This window comes from Sabethes cyaneus, chromosome 2 (assembly GCF_943734655.1).
Source record: "Sabethes cyaneus chromosome 2, idSabCyanKW18_F2, whole genome shotgun sequence".
In the NCBI taxonomy this organism is placed as follows: Eukaryota; Metazoa; Arthropoda; class Insecta; order Diptera; family Culicidae; genus Sabethes; species Sabethes cyaneus.
This window is the reverse complement of record NC_071354.1, coordinates 141,515,758-141,539,937: the sequence shown is the minus strand read 5'-3', so window position 1 is coordinate 141,539,937 and position 24,180 is coordinate 141,515,758. Positions and strand designations below refer to the sequence as shown.

At 41.6% G+C, this 24,180-nt stretch overlaps 1 protein-coding gene across 1 annotated transcript in view; it reads right to left on the bottom strand.

The window, feature by feature from the left end:
* LOC128736094 (uncharacterized) overlaps positions 1 to 17,904 on the bottom strand; it is a 61,798-nt gene extending 43,894 nt beyond the window's left edge. The window contains exons 1-2 of the mRNA XM_053830575.1: positions 17,700 to 17,904; positions 16,022 to 16,159 (exon numbers count right to left, since the gene is read on the bottom strand). Coding sequence (XP_053686550.1) covers positions 16,022 to 16,159; positions 17,700 to 17,904 — 343 coding nt within the window. The remainder of the gene's footprint in view (positions 1 to 16,021; positions 16,160 to 17,699) is intronic.
* Positions 17,905 to 24,180: the final 6,276 nt, after the last annotated feature.

Sequence of the window (24,180 nt, the reverse complement as noted above, 5' to 3'; positions counted from 1 at the left end):
TTTTCCTTTCTATTAGTTAAACAATCAATATTTTCTAAACCTGTAATTTAATAGCTTTAATAGCTATATAGTTCTCTAAAGCTGATTTCGGAGTGAGCTTATAATCATAGTAAAAGAAGTAACTTATTGTAAGTAAAATTAAATAATTTGTTAATACAAATGCAAATAAAACTATTTTTAGTTCGAGTCACGCAAAATCGGACTTCGAAAAACTTTCTACACCGTCTTTTTGTTGTCTTTTGTTCGTATTTGTCATCTTTTTGTTGCATTTATGTCGTATTTGTCCTTTTTGTCGTGTTTTCCTTTCTTGTTTTTGTTTTTTTGGCCTCTTTTCAGCGCGTTTTTACATAGTTTACATAGTACCTTTGTCTCGTTTCAGCGGTTAGTTGTCATATTTCAGCGTTTTGAGGCGTTTTTTGGTTGAGAGCTTTTATACGTTTTTGGACGGTTTTCTATCGTATTTTTGACTGTTTTCAATGGCCTTTTTGCCCATTTGTTATTATCTTGTATTATGTTTCCGTCGTCGTTTTGCTTGCCTTGTTTGTCGTTCTTTCACCTTATCATCGCCTTTCTGTCGTTCTTTCGTTGGCTTGTTGTCATCTTTTTGTTGCCTTTTCTTCGTATTCAACGTCATATTGCAATTTCTCTGTTGTATTTGTCGACTTTGTTGTCATTATTTGTTATTTTTGTTGCTATTTTTTTTCATCGTCTTTTCGTCAACTTTTTCGTCAACATTTTATCGCATTTTTGTCGTCATTATGCCGTCTTTCGCCGCCACTTCGTCGTCTCTTTGTTGTCTATTTGCCGTCTATTCGTTGTGCTTTAGTCCTCATTTTGCTGTCTTTTCGACGCTTTTTTGTCATTTTTCAATTTTTTTTCTTTGTATTTTTGTTATCTATCTGATCTTTTTACTATCCTTTTCATCGTAATTGCGTCGACTGTTTGACGCTTTTGGCTTTTTTGTCGCGTTTTTCGGCGATCGAATCCGTAGATTCCAGCACTTGATCTATAGAAAATTCTTAAATCCGTAGAACTACGGATAAATCCGTAGATATGGCACCACTGCGGATGAGTGGAAGTGTATGTTGAGGATAAAACCCCATTTCTTCAACTTCACCCTCAGAAACGTACACTGTCCACACGAAGGTGGACTCGACGATGAGCAGGAAGCGTTTTATGCGGAGCTAGAGGCAACGTACGACACCTGTTCGCCACGGGACATCATCGGGGATGAACTGTAGGGCCCAGAATGTGTCCAAAACACACACGTAGTACATCACTCGCTTCAGGGTAGCTTTGATCTCAGATGAGTCAGTTTGTTCGGAAATCTGTTCTTGTGCATTATCTACTATCGTCTGCTAGCTTGAAACCCACGAAAACATGATGCATGAGCACGTACTCCCGAATTTTCTGGGGAGTTTGGTAGATTAGATTGAAATTATCCAGTGAAATAGCGCTCAGATCGGCAGGGAACCGATAGATAGACCAGTGATCGGATCCCATAGCCTGTACACCGACACGAACGATAACGGCCAGTGATGCATCAAATTTGCAGTTTCTCGAGGCCTGGTGTTCAGAAGCAATTTCTTTCCCCGCAAAGTTATCCACAAAGCCATCGGTTCTCGAACACGGATGGAGCAAAACACGCTCGGCTGTCAATGAGGCCGCGATCGCGATGTTAAGTGAAGAAGTGAAGAAGTGTCGAGTACACGAAATGGTTGGTTTACCAGGGAATGCCAACAAGCGATGGAGAAAAAAATTAGGCTTGGAAAAACTATTTAAGCATCACCACGAGGAAGAATTTGGTCAAGTATTGACGAGCGCGGATTGAGTTGACTACGATCCTGATGAGGAAAAAGCGCCTGAAGGAAGACAGAGATTGTGAAGAGCTAGAATAACTATTCTGGGCGAATGAGTCGCGCAAGTTCTATGAGATGGCGAACCAATCTCGTAAAGGATACACACCGAAGCCTGATATGTGTAGGAATGAGGAGGAAAACCTGGTCACCAACGAATGTTAGATGGTCGACAGGTGAAAGGTAAAAGTATATATCAGAAGGAGATTAAACGGAAGTTAATCTAGGAGTGCCGATAACAAACGATAACAGGGTTTTGGCCCCCGAATTAGAAGAATAGAGCCGCCGTAGAGGAGCGACTCCCGGCAGAATTCTACAAAAAAGGCAAAGAACCACTAACAATGATACTTCACCGGATAATTTCAATCCAATGCATATCTAACGAATTCTTCAGAAAATTTGGGACTACTTGCTGACGCATCATGTTTTCATGGATTTCAGGCTAGCAGACAATCCAGTCGAGCTCGAAGAGCTATGGTACATAATGTACAAGAGCAGATTTCCGGACAAACTTACGCATCTGATAAAAGCTACCCTAAAGCGAGTTATGTACTACGTGCATGTTTCAGAGGCATTATCGTGTCATTTCAAATCGCGTAGAAGGTTGAGACAACAATGCGAGTAATAATTTATTCAATCGCGCATTTAAGCTGTAAGTCGAGCCTAATTTTCCACAAGACGTTTCGATTAAGGAGTATACGTCGGTGCCGAACAAAATTAACGATGTACAAAACGAAGAAACTTATTTCACATTCGCATTCACAATTTTTAGGTATTATCAATAATCAATATACACAAGACATTGGAAACCTACGAATACTTAAATCACTCTTTTCAACACAAAATGGCCTCTTTCCATCACATGGTCCATCGCATGAAATCACTGCCCCTCAGTAGAGAAGCGAAACAGATTGAAATGTATTACATTTTTGAAGTTGGCAGGTTAAATGGCTTTAATAGAAATACCATTCAAACCATTGATTGTTGATAAGAAACGTAAGATCCAATATAGGAAAACTTTTACCACGCAAACTCCAATAACAAACGATCTGAAAAGAGTAGCGGTGGAGTACGATACGCTGTTAACACACCAATTTTGTCCGAAATTAAAAAGATTTGGTTTAGATATTGTTTACACCAGTAGATATAACCAAATCGAAACTAGATTAGGGTTTACTAAAGACAAAATTGAATTGTTGAACTGAGCAGGGGTTTACAAAATTACAAATGATTGAAAAAACTACAAGGTATACAGCCCTAAGGGTTGTACGAAAGGGTGACGTAGGACTGTGTCATATAATACTCATTAAATAATATGTCAAACTAGATAATCTGTCTTACACAATTATTAATAACTGCTTGATAGAAGCTCAGCCAGGTGTATCTGGGACTGGACAATAAAATCGGTGCATTTCTTGAGTCATGAGGATACAAGCAGTTCACTTCCCTACTATTCCCTAGCAATTTAGCAGTAAATAGAGTAAATAGAGCAGAGATAGTTTGAACATTGTTTCACGATCCACTATGTAATTTAAGTATTCACCAGATTTTCACAACTAATTTAAATTGAAATTTTAGATTCAATTTTAGATTCACGAATAAACAAACATTTGTTGCCATCAATGCACTGAGTTGTAGTGTATTTTTGTAATTTCGCTACGAAATTTATTATGAACTTCTTTCTAAACAGCTCAAATAGCATGCGATAATTTTTTATAAATATGCTTACCTGTCATTTCATGTGACGGAATTATAACGGTATGCGATGGATTGATATCTGCGGGCGATGCCTCTTCGTGCGACAAACTTGCAACTTCACCTGCCGAACTAGAAGCACTCTCACGCTTTCGTTTGCGTGATAATCTAGTACGCTCTGCTCCTGTTAAGGATATCCTTGGTTCAATTACTACACCAGCCACTTGTTCACGAATACGTTTACGGTGGTTACGTAAATATAACGCCTGCAACCATTTAGACATAGCGAATTCTTTAACAAATCACTACTGTATTTCACAAAGGTTGAAATAGCAATGAATGGCCAGCCCACAGATCATTGTAATAAATATGTTATGCGTAGTTTGATATTTGAACCAACTTCCTTCAAATAGTTTCTGGCCGTTGGTTACAAATAATAATCAAAACCATTTTGCACATTTGAGATAAATTCTGATTATGCTTCATTTAATTAGTTTGCGGCCCTTAAAAGGGCCATTGGTTACAAGTAACATCAACCTCTTCAGTGCAGTCAACAATCGGTGTTGCCACCAATAACCGGTCTTGCCGCTAAATGCCGTTGGTTTCGCCACCAATAGCTGTCGATGGTAAATGCTGACCGTCCGTCAGTGCGATTGTGCGATGAATGAGCAGACGGCGAACCAAGAGTACCATTTTATAGTCACTGGCACTGCCGCTGCTGCTTGTAAGCTAGTGAGGTGGTGGGGGAAACCAGATCAATTGCTGCTGCTGCTCGAATGATTATCCGACGCTGAATGAGCAAGCATTTTCCATGGAACGTTGAAACGTTAACCATTTAGAAAAGTGAAGAAAATTCTTTTGATTCTTCAATTACTCTAGTTCTTATAAGAACTGTTTAAGACCACAACGGCCTACTGCTGAATTTGCTGCTGCCCGTCAGTCGATTTGCTTCCATTTGCTGTTAGTTTGCGAAAATAACCGCCAAAATGCTATTGGGTGCCTCGAATTGTCGTCGAAAATGACATTAGATGCCGCAAAGGTCCTTGGATTTGCCTCCAATAGCCGCCAAAAATGCTATCGTTACCTCCCGATTGCTATCGTTGTTGGCTCCGATCGCTGGTGTTTGCCGCCAAACGCCGTTGCTTTCGCCACCAATAGCTGTCGATGGTAAATGCTGACCGTCCGTCAGTGCGATTGTGCGATGAATGTGCAGACGGCGAACCAAGAGTACCATTTTATAGTCACTGGCACTGCCGCTGCTGCTTGTAAGCTAGTGTAGGTGGTGGGGGAAACCATATCGGCTGCTGCTGCTGCTCGAATGATTATCCGACGCTGAATGAGCAAGCATTTTCCATGGAACGTTGAAACGTTAACCATTTAGAAAAGTGAAGAAAATTCTTTTGATTCTTCAATTACTCTAGTTCTTATAAGAACTGTTTAAGACCACAACGGCCTACTGCTGAATTTGCTGCTGCCCGTCAGTCGATTTGCTTCCATTTGCTGTTGGTTTGCGAAAATAACCGCCAAAATGCTATTGGGTGCCTCGAATTGTCATCGAAAATGACATTAGATGCCGCAAAGGTCCTTGGATTTGCCTCCAATAGCCGCCAAAAATGCTATCGTTACCTCCCGATTGCTATCGTTGTTGGCTCCGATCGCTGGTGTTTGCCGCCAAACGCCGTTGCTTTCGCCACCAATAGCTGTCGATGGTAAATGCTGACCGTCCGTCAGTGCGATTGTGCGATGAATGTGCAGACGGCGAACCAAGAGTACCATTTTATAGTCACTGGCACTGCCGCTGCTGCTTGTAAGCTAGTGTAGGTGGTGGGGGAAACCATATCGGCTGCTGCTGCTGCTCGAATGATTATCCGACGCTGAATGAGCAAGCATTTTCCATGGAACGTTGAAACGTTAACCATTTAGAAAAGTGAAGAAAATTCTTTTGATTCTTCAATTACTCTAGTTCTTATAAGAACTGTTTAAGACCACAACGGCCTACTGCTGAATTTGCTGCTGCCCGTCAGTCGATTTGCTTCCATTTGCTGTTGGTTTGCGAAAATAACCGCCAAAATGCTATTGGGTGCCTCGAATTGTCATCGAAAATGACATTAGATGCCGCAAAGGTTCTTGGATTTGCCTCCAATAGCCGCCAAAAATGCTATCGTTACCTCCCGATTGCTATCGTTGTTGGCTCCGATCGCTGGTGTTTGCCGCCAAACGCCGTTGCTTTCGCCACCAATAGCTGTCGATGGTAAATGCTGACCGTCCGTCAGTGCGATTGTGCGATGAATGTGCAGACGGCGAACCAAGAGTACCATTTTATAGTCACTGGCACTGCCGCTGCTGCTTGTAAGCTAGTGTAGGTGGTGGGGGAAACCATATCGGCTGCTGCTGCTGCTCGAATGATTATCCGACGCTGAATGAGCAAGCATTTTCCATGGAACCGAAACGTTGAAACGTTAACCATTTAGAAAAGTGAAGAAAATTCTTTTGATTCTTCAATTACTCTAGTTCTTATAAGAACTGTTTAAGACCACAACGGCCTACTGCTGAATTTGCTGCTGCCCGTCAGTCGATTTGCTTCCATTTGCTGTTGGTTTGCGAAAATAACCGCCAAAATGCTATTGGGTGCCTCGAATTGTCGTCGAAAATGACATTAGATGCCGCAAAGGTCCTTGGATTTGCCTCCAATAGCCGCCAAAAATGCTATCGTTACCTCCCGATTGCTATCGTTGTTGGCTCCGATCGCTGGTGTTTGCCGCCAAACGCCGTTGCTTTCGCCACCAATAGCTGTCGATGGTAAATGCTGACCGTCCGTCAGTGCGATTGTGCGATGAATGTGCAGACGGCGAACCAAGAGTACCATTTTATAGTCACTGGCACTGCCGCTGCTGCTTGTAAGCTAGTGTAGGTGGTGGGGGAAACCATATCGGCTGCTGCTGCTTAAATGATTGTCCGACACTGATTGAGCAAGCTATCGAACAATTTCGCATGTCTGCGATGGGGATAATGCAAAATGTAATGTTAAGTGCATCGTGTGGGATTCACGTTGGCCATTGCCCTCTGATTTTGCTTGTCTTTGGGACCGGTGTTGCCGTCAATAGCCATCGATGTTGCCGATTGGATTGGAAAAGGGGTGTGGCTTACAAAGTGGTCTCAAGGTTATCATTTGGATCCAAATCCTTTGGTGTATCTAATTGTCGTCCGTGCCTGTGAAGCTAGGCGATAACAAGGGAAATGTATGGAAAAATTCGACCTTGAATCTTTACACACATTTTCACTATTTAGCGTATAAAAAATTATTATTAGTATGTTACTATAAAATTGCTGGACATTTTATCTATCCAACGACATATTAACTGTTATGTTTCGTTCAGTAGTATAGTAGCTATTAGCGTTTGAAATATTTCATTCAAACGTTACACTTCTATTTCTCGTTTTTACAAAGTGCTACCCAGTCCCAGTATAGTAAACAAAGACGTAGTCCTACGTCAAAAGTTAATTATTTGCTTGGCGAATGTTGTGAGATTTTGTAGATGACCGAATCAGATGGATTTTTTTCCTTAACTCGTATAACAAAAATCTATCTACTTAATTAATTCCCATTCCTCCCTGTTCCATTGAAAGAAATACTGGACAGTTATTTATTTTCTCAGAACTAAGGCATCATATAAAGTTCAACACAGCCCAAGCGAAAGAAAAAAGTTTTTGAGCCAAACCCCCAGTCGCTGCTACCGGATATTACATGGAAGTGCCGTATTCAATTCTCTTGTACTCAAACTTTCGCAAAGTATGAGAAAAGTTAAGAACAAACTGCCAGTATCTATTAATATCAAGTAGTTTCCCGATGGGTTCAATCTCTGGAAATTTTTCTTCTGAAGCTTCCTGTACAGACGGAAAACCACGCTGTACGTGGTCTACAGATGAAAACTTTTGATACATTTTGGCATACCAAATATGTAGATAGATATAGGCCATGCATCAGGTCAATGCAGTCATATACAATCAAAACATTCACGGGTTGAGTAAATGGATCAAGAAAAAAATGAAGAACGAAAGTATCAAGCGCTCAATCCTAATAGTGTACGAATACCGATTAGAAGCACAACTTTTTATCAAATTAGTATTCCGGCAGCATCTATTGCAATTTTTATGCTAATAATCCGCTCCTTCTGCACCACCTCTCGCAGCAAGCTCCAATTAACTTTACTAAACTTTTCTCATATAAAAACCGCAGCGCACTTTTCCCAACCAGGAAAGGAAAGCTACATCTCTCTGTGCAGAACCATTTAAACGATTTATATATTTTGCACTTTTCGGCGCCAAGAGAATACTTTACCATTTCCTGGCATTCGCTACCAAAGCAAACAGATAAGAGCAAACTTAATTCACCTAGCAGTGACCGGAGGTGTTTTCAATATATGTGCTTCAGTTTCACATAAGAATTGGTACAGAAATGGCTTCAATTAATAAATACATTTTTGTGGTGAAATAATAGCCTTCTTCCGGCAAGGAAAGTAAATAAAATCGTGCTCTACAAGTAGTGACAGATATTCACTCTATTTCAGTCCCTGTAGATACTTAAATTCGCAAACATTTGATAATACCAAAAGGCTACCACAGAGAAGTTTGAGCAGGATTTATGAGTTCATTAAACGCAATTTTCTGCCGGCACGATAAACGATCCCGACCTACATGGCACGGTCCGTGAGACAACGCGTCAGCGTTGTTCCGGTCTAGCAAATCTTTTATCAACCCTACTGCTTTTGTTGGTGTAGTCTTTCGCATGGGCGTAGTCGAACAAAACTGTAGAAGCAACACGTATTTTATAGGGACTAAGAAAAGCTAGAGGAATTAAACTGTACAAAACGGTGCGAAATTACAGAGACGAGATGAGGGATTAAATGCCTTGAAAGGATATGTCTGGCTCTGGAACCCAAGTTGGAATACAGCCAACTGTGAATTTCTGCTATATAGTAGATCGTGAGTGTAATTATTTTCGGATGGAATTTGCTTTTACAAAATAGAGAAGGGCAATAAGACAGCAGTAAAGCTTTCAATATATCTTGTTTTCGAATTCTGCCCGTAAAAGTTTTGTTAAATAGCAAATTGCACCGGAAAAAAATTAGGGATCTGTTTCTTTAATGAGCTATAGTTTCGTCTTTCTTATTACACCACAGATTGTCAGACCATACCATAAGTAATCAACGTCGTTGGCATCAAGGAGTGGATTGTTCAATTATTAAATTAAATAAAATTTGATTTCGCAGTTTCCAACGAAAGTTTTTAATAAAACATATACCTAATACATATCATCTTGCTTCGAACCACCAAACCAGCTGTTTACAAGGCTCATCAGCTACAAAAGTCAAAATAAAGGCTGTTTCAAAAAGTTGTTTACTTTTTGGGAAAAAACAGCATGAAGACTGAAAAACATGATTTTAAAAAAGCAGCATCTTATTTCAACGTGTTTGCTCCGCAAGTCTCTGCAATGATAATTCTTTCTCATCCACTTGCACAGATTGAATTAGGACATTACAAATATTTATAAAGTTTTTGTCCTTCCGGTGTTCGGCCACAAAAGGGGGTGGGGGGGAGGTGTGTCGAAAATAACAAAGTGAATTTTTTAATGGAGCAGAACAAACATGGGTTTGAAGCATTTTTATTTCAAGTTTAAACGTAAAAACCGAATCTATTCTTGCTTATAATAAATACGTTATTATTTTCTATGCAAAAATCTACGTAAAAAAGACAAAAACGAAGAAATTTTTTTACGCGATTTTTGGAAATTCAATTGTTTGAATTTCCTTTTCTGTTTCGTGCTAGAAGCGTTAACTCAACTCGTACACTCATTTTTCGAGTTTTTCAAACTGTAGAGCCCACAGACAATTGTTTAAAAAAAAATCGACTCATATCCTACAAATTATTTTTTTGCCCCCCGATTTTTAAAGCAAATTTCCAAGGGGGAGGGGGTGACAAACACTTTAAAAGTGATTTGCAATGGCCTTACTATAAAATAATAGTGTTAAAATAAACGTAAAAGTCCTTGAATTCTAAATCTGAGATAAAACCCAATCCCCTTGTGTCCATTATCTTGTTCAAATTAATTCAAGGGAATAAATTCCAAATATGTATTACGCCCCTGTTTACCATTATAATTTACTGAATAGTTTCTTTGAAAAATATCGTAAATATTCAACCAATACTAATGCTGATCCATTAAGGGGACATGAACGACTAAAGGTTTTAAAAATCACTGATAATTTTATTCAGATACAGATTCTAACGCTTTTTCGGCTTATAACATCATTAATCTTCTAGTGATCCGGTCACGGGAGGTGAACGAAAAATAATTTTTTGGTATTGTTGGTACGAGTTTGCAAAAGACTTTTGAGTATCATACAAAACAGAGCCTGACAAAAAATTAAAGAAGAAAATCCATCCATCCATCCATCCATCCATCCATCCATCCATCCATCCATCCATCCATCCATCCATCCATCCATCCATCCATCCATCCATCCATCCATCCATCCATCCATCCATCCATCCATCCATCCATCCATCCATCCATCCATCCATCCATCCATCCATCCATCCATCCATCCATCCATCCATCCATCCATCCATCCATCCATCCATCCATCCATCCATCCATCCATCCATCCATCCATCCATCCATCCATCCATCCATCCATCCATCCATCCATCCATCCATCCATCCATCCATCCATCCATCCATCCATCCATCCATCCATCCATCCATCCATCCATCCATCCATCCATCCATCCATCCATCCATCCATCCATCCATCCATCCATCCATCCATCCATCCATCCATCCATCCATCCATCCATCCATCCATCCATCCATCCATCCATCCATCCATCCATCCATCCATCCATCCATCCATCCATCCATCCATCCATCCATCCATCCATCCATCCATCCATCCATCCATCCATCCATCCATCCATCCATCCATCCATCCATCCATCCATCCATCCATCCATCCATCCATCCATCCATCCATCCATCCATCCATCCATCCATCCATCCATCCATCCATCCATCCATCCATCCATCCATCCATCCATCCATCCATCCATCCATCCATCCATCCATCCATCCATCCATCCATCCATCCATCCATCCATCCATCCATCCATCCATCCATCCATCCATCCATCCATCCATCCATCCATCCATCCATCCATCCATCCATCCATCCATCCATCCATCCATCCATCCATCCATCCATCCATCCATCCATCCATCCATCCATCCATCCATCCATCCATCCATCCATCCATCCATCCATCCATCCATCCATCCATCCATCCATCCATCCATCCATCCATCCATCCATCCATCCATCCATCCATCCATCCATCCATCCATCCATCCATCCATCCATCCATCCATCCATCCATCCATCCATCCATCCATCCATCCATCCATCCATCCATCCATCCATCCATCCATCCATCCATCCATCCATCCATCCATCCATCCATCCATCCATCCATCCATCCATCCATCCATCCATCCATCCATCCATCCATCCATCCATCCATCCATCCATCCATCCATCCATCCATCCATCCATCCATCCATCCATCCATCCATCCATCCATCCATCCATCCATCCATCCATCCATCCATCCATCCATCCATCCATCCATCCATCCATCCATCCATCCATCCATCCATCCATCCATCCATCCATCCATCCATCCATCCATCCATCCATCCATCCATCCATCCATCCATCCATCCATCCATCCATCCATCCATCCATCCATCCATCCATCCATCCATCCATCCATCCATCCATCCATCCATCCATCCATCCATCCATCCATCCATCCATCCATCCATCCATCCATCCATCCATCCATCCATCCATCCATCCATCCATCCATCCATCCATCCATCCATCCATCCATCCATCCATCCATCCATCCATCCATCCATCCATCCATCCATCCATCCATCCATCCATCCATCCATCCATCCATCCATCCATCCATCCATCCATCCATCCATCCATCCATCCATCCATCCATCCATCCATCCATCCATCCATCCATCCATCCATCCATCCATCCATCCATCCATCCATCCATCCATCCATCCATCCATCCATCCATCCATCCATCCATCCATCCATCCATCCATCCATCCATCCATCCATCCATCCATCCATCCATCCATCCATCCATCCATCCATCCATCCATCCATCCATCCATCCATCCATCCATCCATCCATCCATCCATCCATCCATCCATCCATCCATCCATCCATCCATCCATCCATCCATCCATCCATCCATCCATCCATCCATCCATCCATCCATCCATCCATCCATCCATCCATCCATCCATCCATCCATCCATCCATCCATCCATCCATCCATCCATCCATCCATCCATCCATCCATCCATCCATCCATCCATCCATCCATCCATCCATCCATCCATCCATCCATCCATCCATCCATCCATCCATCCATCCATCCATCCATCCATCCATCCATCCATCCATCCATCCATCCATCCATCCATCCATCCATCCATCCATCCATCCATCCATCCATCCATCCATCCATCCATCCATCCATCCATCCATCCATCCATCCATCCATCCATCCATCCATCCATCCATCCATCCATCCATCCATCCATCCATCCATCCATCCATCCATCCATCCATCCATCCATCCATCCATCCATCCATCCATCCATCCATCCATCCATCCATCCATCCATCCATCCATCCATCCATCCATCCATCCATCCATCCATCCATCCATCCATCCATCCATCCATCCATCCATCCATCCATCCATCCATCCATCCATCCATCCATCCATCCATCCATCCATCCATCCATCCATCCATCCATCCATCCATCCATCCATCCATCCATCCATCCATCCATCCATCCATCCATCCATCCATCCATCCATCCATCCATCCATCCATCCATCCATCCATCCATCCATCCATCCATCCATCCATCCATCCATCCATCCATCCATCCATCCATCCATCCATCCATCCATCCATCCATCCATCCATCCATCCATCCATCTGTCTGTCTGTCTGTCTGTCTGTCTGTCTGTCTGTCTGTCTGTCTGTCTGTCTGTCTGTCTGTCTGTCTGTCTGTCTGTCTGTCTGTCTGTCTGTCTGTCTGTCTGTCTGTCTGTCTGTCTGTCTGTCTGTCTGTCTGTCTGTCTGTCTGTCTGTCTGTCTGTCTGTCTGTCTGTCTGTCTGTCTGTCTGTCTGTCTGTCTGTCTGTCTGTCTGTCTGTCTGTCTGTCTGTCTGTCTGTCTGTCTGTCTGTCTGTCTGTCTGTCTGTCTGTCTGTCTGTCTGTCTGTCTGTCTGTCTGTCTGTCTGTCTGTCTGTCTGTCTGTCTGTCTGTCTGTCTGTCTGTCTGTCTGTCTGTCTGTCTGTCTGTCTGTCTGTCTGTCTGTCTGTCTGTCTGTCTGTCTGTCTGTCTGTCTGTCTGTCTGTCTGTCTGTCTGTCTGTCTGTCTGTCTGTCTGTCTGTCTGTCTGTCTGTCTGTCTGTCTGTCTGTCTGTCTGTCTGTCTGTCTGTCTGTCTGTCTGTCTGTCTGTCTGTCTGTCTGTCTGTCTGTCTGTCTGTCTGTCTGTCTGTCTGTCTGTCTGTCTGTCTGTCTGTCTGTCTGTCTGTCTGTCTGTCTGTCTGTCTGTCTGTCTGTCTGTCTGTCTGTCTGTCTGTCTGTCTGTCTGTCTGTCTGTCTGTCTGTCTGTCTGTCTGTCTGTCTGTCTGTCTGTCTGTCTGTCTGTCTGTCTGTCTGTCTGTCTGTCTGTCTGTCTGTCTGTCTGTCTGTCTGTCTGTCTGTCTGTCTGTCTGTCTGTCTGTCTGTCTGTCTGTCTGTCTGTCTGTCTGTCTGTCTGTCTGTCTGTCTGTCTGTCTGTCTGTCTGTCTGTCTGTCTGTCTGTCTGTCTGTCTGTCTGTCTGTCTGTCTGTCTGTCTGTCTGTCTGTCTGTCTGTCTGTCTGTCTGTCTGTCTGTCTGTCTGTCTGTCTGTCTGTCTGTCTGTCTGTCTGTCTGTCTGTCTGTCTGTCTGTCTGTCTGTCTGTCTGTCTGTCTGTCTGTCTGTCTGTCTGTCTGTCTGTCTGTCTGTCTGTCTGTCTGTCTGTCTGTCTGTCTGTCTGTCTGTCTGTCTGTCTGTCTGTCTGTCTGTCTGTCTGTCTGTCTGTCTGTCTGTCTGTCTGTCTGTCTGTCTGTCTGTCTGTCTGTCTGTCTGTCTGTCTGTCTGTCTGTCTGTCTGTCTGTCTGTCTGTCTGTCTGTCTGTCTGTCTGTCTGTCTGTCTGTCTGTCTGTCTGTCTGTCTGTCTGTCTGTCTGTCTGTCTGTCTGTCTGTCTGTCTGTCTGTCTGTCTGTCTGTCTGTCTGTCTGTCTGTCTGTCTGTCTGTCTGTCTGTCTGTCTGTCTGTCTGTCTGTCTGTCTGTCTGTCTGTCTGTCTGTCTGTCTGTCTGTCTGTCTGTCTGTCTGTCTGTCTGTCTGTCTGTCTGTCTGTCTGTCTGTCCTGTGTTCCTTATAGAATCAAAAATTACTGAACCAATCGGCGTGAAAATTTGCATGTAGAGGTTTTTGGGGCAAGGAAAGGTTTTAGTGATGGTTAGAGACCCCTCACCCCACTAAGAGAGGGGGCTCCCATACAAATGAAACACAAATTTCTGCATAACTCGAGAACTAATCAAGCAAATAGAACCAAATTTGGCATGTGGGTGTTTTCGGTGACAAGAATTTATTCTAGGGTAATTTGAGACCCCTCTTCTCTTTATAAGGGGAATTATAACTCCTCTCCCCTTTAAGAGGGGGGGTTTCCATACAAATTTCCTCATAACTCGAGAACTAATCAAGCAAATGGAACCAAATTTGGCATGTGAAGGTTTTCGAGGGTAAGAAAATTTTCTATGTTGAATTAGGACCCCTCCTCACTTTAAGAGGGGGGGCTCCTGTACAAATGAAATACCACTTTCCTCATAACTCGAGAACTAATCAAGCAAATGGAACCAAATTTGGCATGTGTGTGTTTTTGAAGACAAAATTTTTTTCTATGATGAATTGGGACCCCTCCCCACTTTAAGAGGGGGGGGGGCTCCTATACAAACGAAATACAAATTTCCTTATAACTCGAGAGCTAATCCAGCAAATGGAACCAAATTTGGCATGTAGGTGTTTTTGGAGGCAAGAATGTTTTCTACGGTGAATTAGGATCCTTCCACACTTCAAGAGGGGGGGCTTCTACACAAATGAAATACAAATTTCCTCATAATTCGAGAACTAATCAAGCAAATGGAACCATATTTGGCATGTGGGTGTTTTTGGAGGCAACCATTTTTCCCATGATGAATTAGGACTTCTTACCTTTTTAGGAGGGGGGGGCTCCCATTCAAACGAAATACAAATTTGCTCATAACTTTAGAACTAATCAAGCAAATGGAACCAAATTTGGCATGTGAGAGTTTTAGATGGCAGAATTTTTTTTCTGTGGTGTATTACGACCCCTTTCCCTTTTAAGAGGGTGGGCTCCCATACAAATGAAATACAAATTTCCTTATAATTTGAGTACTAATCAAGCAAATGGAACCAAATTTAGCATGTAGGAGATTTTTGAGTCTTGAATTTATTTTATGATAGTTAGAGACCTCTCACCCCTGTGGTAGGGGGATATGGACTCTCATACAAATAAAACAGAAATTTTTGCGAAACTCAAAAACTAATCCAACTCGAGAAATTCGAGACTCTTCCATAAAACATTAATCAATAACAAGACCACAAAAACTATCTATAGTAACACTAGATCATTCAGGACGAGCCGGTCGCGAGTGTTGCCGGTGACCCGCCGTCGGAAGCGCCGCCCACTGGGGGGCTTGCAAAACTCGAGAAGTGACAAAGATCATCCGAGATTCATGATTTATGTACAACACAGGTTAATTTGTGGCAATACGAAGTTTGTCGGGTCAGCTAGTTGATTAATAAAGAGGAAAGAATATGCACTGAAATAAATACCATGTCATCATGCATAAGGAAGAAACCCTACGACTTTCTGCGGTACGCGCATAATTCTTCCTATGCATAATTCTTCCTATTCCGTGCGTGTATATGGAAGGTTTCATCCAAATCATAAAGGTTCAATTTTTTTTATTTGCCTATTTCACGTGGGACTGTTCGTATGAAGTCCTCACTTTTTTCAATTCAAACACATTATAAGTAAACGTTTAATAATTAGATAATATTTATCGTGTAGCAAACAAAAAGGAGTTTATTTTTTCCATCAACGCCAGTATGCTACGTATAGTCAAGATCCCGCATTCCTTGTCAATGGATTACGGCCAGAATATATCTTTCTAGATTAAAAAAGTTGTTCTTTATATATTATCAGTATTGTCCGCATCGATACAACTAAGAATAGCAGCTACTACTTACCGCCTACCCCCATGATGATAGGTCCAACGTAGGATAAATTGTTTAGATGCAATCCACGGTGTTCGTTTTTGACGCGAATCGTTGATGTGCTGTTGCTTTTAACATCGGACAACGAAGGAAAATTATTGGCGTAGTATCCTGTGGAAACGGAAAGCAAAACTTTCATATAACATAATATCAACTCCAATATCAGCAAATCTGAAGTGGTAGAAACACGAAAAAAATGAATTTCTTAACCAGAGTAGGAAAATATTCAAAGTTGTTTCCTCGAAAATAAATTAGCAAAAGTTTTACTAGCCAGATGTTGCGATGAATAGCGTCGAAATGAGAAAACAGAAAAAGGAAAACCATAATGAAGGTAATTCATTAAACTTAACCTGTTTTAACTAAAGCAGCTGAATTGTCGTCGTTCGAACAGGTGTGTTCGAAAGTTCAATCCTGAGCCCAATATTTTAGGTAATTATAAAAAATTTGCTTTTGCCTCAGACTGCAATAAATCGTCGAGTCTACGACTTGTAGTAATTCGGTTGGTTGGTAAACGACTGGCCAAATGAAAAAACAAGAATCTAAAATTTTCCGAAAAAAAAGCGTACACTTTTAAATTTTGTTCTCTCTTTATTTTATAGAAATCCTGTAAAGGCTAGTTAGCTTCGAGGTACGATGCTGGTCTAACAAGCCAGTCGTTGTATGTTCGAATCTCGGCTAGGCAGTACTTGCTAGATAGAGTCAGTAGGATCGCTGCACTGGCCCCGTAACTTTCCTGTACTCTAACAGCCGACTGCGAAGTCTGTCGATAAAGAAGGGTAATGTCTAAAGACGGTATAAACCAAGGGTACGTCGCTGAGAACATTCCGTTCATTCATAGAAATTTTGTTCAGTCTGTGCCTTACTGTGCCGCTGAGGTGCTGATCGTGTGAAACCTGCCAAACTCGCCTGCACCCAGCCAGACTGTTTTGATCGTTTTGCAATAACAAACATTGGCAGGGCTGCCAATTTCTAACATTTCAAAATTTAAATGTCAAAAAGGTGGGCCACAGTGTGCCATGAACTGTGAAATGAATGTACCGCAATTGTAATCAATGAGGTAAGCTGTTCCTTAAATTGAGCCTGCAACAATGTTCTAAGCGACTTACCCTTGGTATAAACCCAAGGCTTTTGTAAAGGCAGTTTTTAATTAAACACACGGCACAATTTTGATTGTTTGTTATGTCAACACTGCCGACTATTCATGTTCCGACTGGTTTATTTGGTATGCATGTTATAATAGAAGCAAGGTCTCAGACGCACAAAGGCGCATAAGTACGCGTGTACACTTAACAAGTCTTAGTGGCGTATTTGCATAGCAATCAATCTGAAAGTGGACGGAAGCACGCGAAAACGATTTAAGCGTTGAACTCTGTCAGTATTATTGTTTGAACGCACTACGTATTCTGCACTTCCACAATCAAATCTCCTACCCTCTGTGTCGGCAACTATTTGAGATAGCATAATATAATATAAGCCAGAAGCACTAGTTTTCCTTTGTGCAAATGTTTCTTAGAACCTGAAGCAGGCTAAGAAAATCCGATTAAACGGTGGGTAAAACAGGCGAAATAAACATAATCTGTTTGAACACGACACACACAACCACCGTATACCTATTCAAAGCCCGTCACGCTCAAAATATGTATGCACTTACCCACGGTAGCCATTCCGCCGCCTACCAGCATGAGTACGATGCCAACAACCAAGGCACGACACGCGTGCCACAAGCAACGTGACGTCATTTTGCCTCGAACTACCTGTACATTCCACGTGGCACCAGACGCAGGATGGGCACGCCGCAGCGGCCCGAGGGAGGGTTTTCTTCGACTCTGCCATTGTGAACCACCACGGGCATGCATAACCCACGCACAATCACACACCAACGGTACGCCTCACTTTGTTATCCCTAGAGCAACCCTGCGGAGGGTGGACGCGTGTCATGGAGCTCTTAACGGTTTAATATCCTTGATGTGGTAGCCTGAAGTGAACACAAATTGCAACAAGAAAACCAGCAACACCCGCGACGTACTGATTGAATCCTGGAGAAGAGAAAAAAGGGCATAAATAGAATAAATGTAAATGGAATGTTTTATATTTTATGAACAGTATTAAATTAAATTGGGATCAAGAGATGAAATTGAGTAATATTAATGGACACATTTCATCGTTACGGGACACAATTATCACCCATTGTTACTCTGTGAATCGCCTCCTGTTTCACCAATTTTTTGGCAAATACCTTTTAAAATAGTTGTTTAAAGAGTACTTCATTTTCCACTAGAATGCCCGGTATTTGATGAGACAGGAACCGATCTGCATAATAGGGCTAGTGTCCCGTAACGCTAGAATGTGTCAATGGCATATTCTCGACAAGAATATTACACCTATACAGAATTATGACCTTATTTCTTGGCTAGTTGACTCACAGTAACTAAATTTGTAATTATCCAGATACAGATAAATTTATCAAAAAAGTAAATTTATAGTTTTCGGCGTTTTGACAACTAGGTATAATTATTAACATGTACTACAAGTTTTTCAGTAGTGCTAATTATTTTATTTAGTATTTTTAATTTTCAGACATGAAATAGTTGGAACACAAATTAAATTATTTTTCATTTTAACCATTTGAGAATTGGAGTTCGCGAAAATTGTACGTACATTCTAGTACTATGTAGCATCCTACGTGTAAGAGCTACCAAGCATTTTAGAAGTATCATACATCGATCAGAAAGCGATTAAAAATAATGGAGAACGTTCCGTTCAAAAATTTTCGCCCGGGAGAAAGGGGCTACCTCACGTAGCAAGCCTGTTGATAGTCGTCCAGTTTCCAGAACTCTACCACTCCGGGTATGGCAATCCATACCGGTTCGCGTAATGCCAACCAACGGCTATAAAAATAAAGCCACGTCGCAATTTATGCTAATTGCGCCGTACGCTAGCGAAAGCAATCCCCCAATCCGGTACGATTCATCAGGTATACTCGGGCTCATTGATTTCTACGCTCCGTGGATTGATTTTTACTACCCGTGCGAATTTTCCGATTTGGATGGTTTTATTATGCAATAAAAAATGAAAAAGCACAAGCAGTGATATAATGATGATCTCTGGCTGTGCATTCGATTTTTTATTGATGAATCGCATTTTGTTCGCTGTCATTTCTGGCTTCTCTCTTCATTTGTAACGATGCGAGCTGTATCTAGTTTTCGCAGCCAAAAAATAAAAAAAATTATATGCTGGCGATTATAGACATGTAGACAAACACATCCATACATTTAAGATTCATTTTCAATAATAATTGAAGTTGTCGCTGAAAGGGACAGTCAGGCATATGCAAAATCAAGGAAATAGATTTACAATTTTTTCGTTTTACCAAAAAATACTCTCCGGGCACTCGTTTATGCTTAAATAAGACCTGTACTGTTACCGGATTATGTATTTGCATCAATTTGTGCACGATCTTTCCAATTGAATAAAACTTAATGTCAACTACGAACGACCTTACGGAAATAATTGCATTTTCCCAAATGCACAGATGTAACTGCAAAAAGTGGAAATAAAATGAAAAACAAATATTCACTCACGTCAACATAAATACACAGCTGCCGCTCGTGGAAATCGATTTTCTGCCGGTAAACGTTTCCAATAAAATTGATTCCCCGTAGGTTGAAAATAAGTTACCATTTCATATTTTAACGAGGTTGGTGAACAGCTGGATAGCGCGTAATATCGGTGCCTCTCGTACCTGCAAGTATACAGTAGACCTCATAGTGGTTTTTAGCCTCTTATCCAGCAACTTGCCGGAATACGAGCAACCTTAGCGGAGATCGGGTAACCAACCCCAATGGTAATTAAGGTCGTATACCGACAGGAAAGGAGGCACTCATGCAAACACTGAGTGTAGCTTCGAGCAATAGCCATGTCAGTCTTGAGCGTCTGTTCCCATGTCGAGGTGGCTGAATTAAGAAATGTTTTGTCTCGGTACTCAGCTAAGATGGCTGCCCTATCATATTTCTCGGGAGACCGGAGGGGCCGCTCGCTACTACCCCAAGCGCCTGTTTGGAACCACTGGGCATTTCCGAGCCGGATACTCACGGTGTCTTTTTGCGGCCTGCTCGATCTAGAATTCCCAATCAGGGACACAAGTCGGTTTTTGGAAAAAATCTCACTTTACTTAACACCAGATATATGCACTAGCTATTCAGTCATTCTGACTAGTACTGCTAAAAATGTCAATAACATAAAAATATATTTTTTTTAATCTATATAAAGTAACATTAGGTATATAAAATGTACTCTCTACTCATAGCTACTAAAGTCCTAACATTATGTCTGAATCCAAATGTTACATGTTGCAGGAATTTTGAGTTAAAATTGCGCGACCAGTCAAAATGACTGGTAGGGTATATCTACACTGACAAGGAAACATCACTATCGGTCACAGGCTTAGAGCTTAACCATATACACCATAGTGTAGTCCTGTCGATCTAGAACTTCACCGCGCTGCTCGTATAGGTGTAGCCTATGGAACTTTTTTGAGAAAACTTAACTTGAAATTTATATGGGCATCTGACTTAATGGAGACGCATGGTACATTGTGAATATCCTGGACGTAAGTAACAAATCAAAATGAAAATGATATTGTTGGGAAAAGTATGATTTGATTGCGCAACAAGCATTTATAAAATCCTTTTCTTATCAACCTGGAAGTGTTATCAAACTTTTCTCATACTGATAATTGCGGTACAAGTTATTCATAAACGATACAGGGCGGAATTTTTCTCTATTTAACTAAATACGGTGGCATAATGGAGGCAAACTTTCAGAGATGTTCACAATAGTTTTGCTGCTAGATAACTGAAAAAAGCATTCTTCTTTACCTTTTCTTTGTTACGTATCATGTTGAATAGAACAATTGGAAATTATCCTAATTTGCAAATATACTCCAGCAAACCTGGTTTGATGGGCAGCGAGAATGCCAAGCAATGGATACAGAAGCTGGCTAGGCATTGGGAACAATATTTCGATGCATTGTTGAATGGTCAACATGATAGAGCGGTCCACAGAAATAGGATAATGATTGAAGATGATGGGCACGCTGTGGATCCACCAACTTTGGACGAAGTTAGAAAAGCAGCGAGAGATCTGAAAAACGGCAAAGCAGCTGTTTCTCAGACTGATCATGGTCAATCAGGGGACAGACTCAGGATTTGAAGTGGTCGACAAATTGGTATGTTAGCGACATCGATGTGAGTCGTTAAGTAAAAAGGCTGCCAACAGGCCTCCTACGGGTTACGTAACCAGCTGAGGTCCCGTAGCCTGCAACCCCGTACAAAACCCGCGCCCAATAAGACGCTAGTTCTCCCGGTGGCACCCTACGGCCACGAAGCGTGGAAATTGAAAAAGAGCGACCGAAAAGCTCTTGGCGTTTTTGAGCGTAAGATCCTGCGATCACTTCTTGGCGGCATACTAGACGAAACAGTGTGGCGCAGACCCATTAATCATGAAATATATAAAGTATACAACGATGTGGAAATTGTGAAGCGACTAAACCACGGCAGGCTACAATAGGCAAGTTGGATGAGCGATGTTAGCGTAGCTGCTAGAGCAGCGGGTGTTAGGGACGACAGGAGAGCGGCAGCCCAAGACCGAGAAAAGTGGAGACGGGTCTGAATTCGGCATGGATTCGATAAGTGGATTGTAGCCGAAAAAGTCTAGTAAGTAAAGGTTGAAGGAGGTATTATTGGACATAGTTGTAAACGACAGAATTTTAAAAATTAATTCGTGGTCCGGTTGTAAGCAAATGTTGCCGCAAATCGCTCAGATAAAAATGAAAATCATTTTACTTCCGCCTGGCTCAACTTCGGGTCTGAAACCGTCAGAGATATATATTAATCGGCTATTTAAAGATGTCATACGAAACGTATGTAATAAAATTCGATGGTATCACAATCTTGACAGAGCGGAACAATGTACTGGCAATTTTAAACATGCTTTGGTACCAATGGTTGAGAGTGGTATCGGACCGACTTCATTGATATGAATCCATATGAATTTGATACACCAGCGTAAATTTGCCTTTATTTTTCAGGATACGCAACATGCAAAAAACAATCTTGCACGAATTTTTGCTTTTTAAAATGTTCTCCTTGTGAGCTACACTTTTGCTTCATTGATGCGCTCAAACATCGGGATACAAAGGTGTTCTCAAATGTGGACTCCCTAGTATAAATTGTACAAACAGCAGTGTAACACAAACCGATTTATAACAAATACAACTCATGCTTTAAGTCAGAGATAAAAGTAACATGAAATTGCATAAAATCTATACCTATAAAGAAAAATTTCTGTCTGTCTGTCTGTCTGTCTGTCTGTCTGTCTGTCTGTCTGTCTGTCTGTCTGTCTGTCCTGTGTTCCTTATAGAATCAAAAACTACTGAACCAATCGGCGTGAAAATTTGCATGTAGAGGTTTTTGGGGCCAGGAAAGGTTTTAGTGATGGTTAGAGACCCCTCCCCCCACTAAGAGGGGGGGCTCCCATACAAATGAAACACAAATTTTTGCATAACTCGAGAACTAATCAAGCAAATAGAACCAAATTTGGCATGTGGGTGTTTTCGGTGACAAGAATTTATTCTAGGGTAATTTGAGACCCCTCCCCTCTTTATAAGGGGAATTATAACTCCTCTCCCCTTTAAGAAGGGGGGTTTCCATACAAATTTCCTCATAACTCGAGAACTAATCAAGCAAATGGAACCAAATTTGGCATGTGAAGGTTTTCGAGGGCAAGAAAATTTTCTATGTTGAATTAGGACCCCTCCTCACTTTAAGAGGGGGGGCTCCTGTACAAATGAAATACTAATTTCCTCATAACTCGAGAACTAATCAAGCAAATGGAAGCAAATTTGGCATGTGTGTGTTTTTGGAGACAAAATTTTTTTCTATGATGAATTGGGACCCCTCCCCACTTTAAGAGGGGGGGGGGGCTCCTATACAAACGAAATACAAATTTCCTTATAACTCGAGCGCTAATCCAGCAAATGGAACCAAATTTGGCATGTAGGTGTTTTTGGAGGCAAGAATTTTTTCTATGATGAATAAGAACCTCTCCCCACTTTAGGAGGGGGGGTCTCCTATACAAATGAAATACAAATTTCCTCATAACTCGAGAACTAATCAAGCAAATAGAACAACATTTGGCATGTGGGTGTTTTCGGTGACAAGAATTTATTCTATGGTAAATTGAGACCCCTCCCTCTTTATAAGGGGAATTGTAACTCCTCTCCCCTTTAAGAGGGGGGGCTTCCATACAAATTTCCTCATAACTCGAGAACTAATCAAGCAAATGGAACCAAATTTGGCATGTGAAGGTTTTCGAGGGCAAGAAAATTTTCTACGGTGAATTAGGACCCCTCCCCACTCTACGAGGGGGGGCTCCTGTACAAATGAAATACAAATTTCCTCCTAACTCGAGAGCTAATCAAGCGAATTGAACCAAATTTGGCATGTGTGTGTTTTTGGAGACAATTTTTTTTTCAATGATGAATTGGGACCCCTCCCCACTTTAGGAGGGGGGTCCTATACAAACGAAATACAAATTTCCTCATAACTCGAGAACTAATCCAGCAAATGGAACCAAATTTGGCGTGTAGGTGTTTTTGGAGGCAAGAATTTTTTCTGTGATGAATTAGGACCTCTTCCCACATTGGGAGGGGGGGCTCCAATACAAATGAAATACAAATTTTCCCATAACTCGAGAACTAATCAAGCAAATAGAACCAAATTCGGCATGTGGAGGTTTTTGGAGGCAAAAATATTTTCTACGGTGAATTAGGATCCTTCCACACTTCAAGAGGGGGGGCTACTACACAAATGAAATACAAATTTCCTCATAATTCGAGAACTAATCAAGCAAATGGAACCATATTTGGCATGTGGGTGTTTTTGGAGGCAACCATTTTTCCCATGATGAATTAGGACTTCTTACCTTTTTAGGAGGGGGGGGGGCTCCCATTCAAACGAAATATAAATTTGCTCATAACTTTAGAACTAATCAAGCAAATGGAACCAAATTTGGCATGTGAGAGTTTTAGATGGCAGAATTTTTTTTCTGTGGTGTATTACGACCCCTTTCCC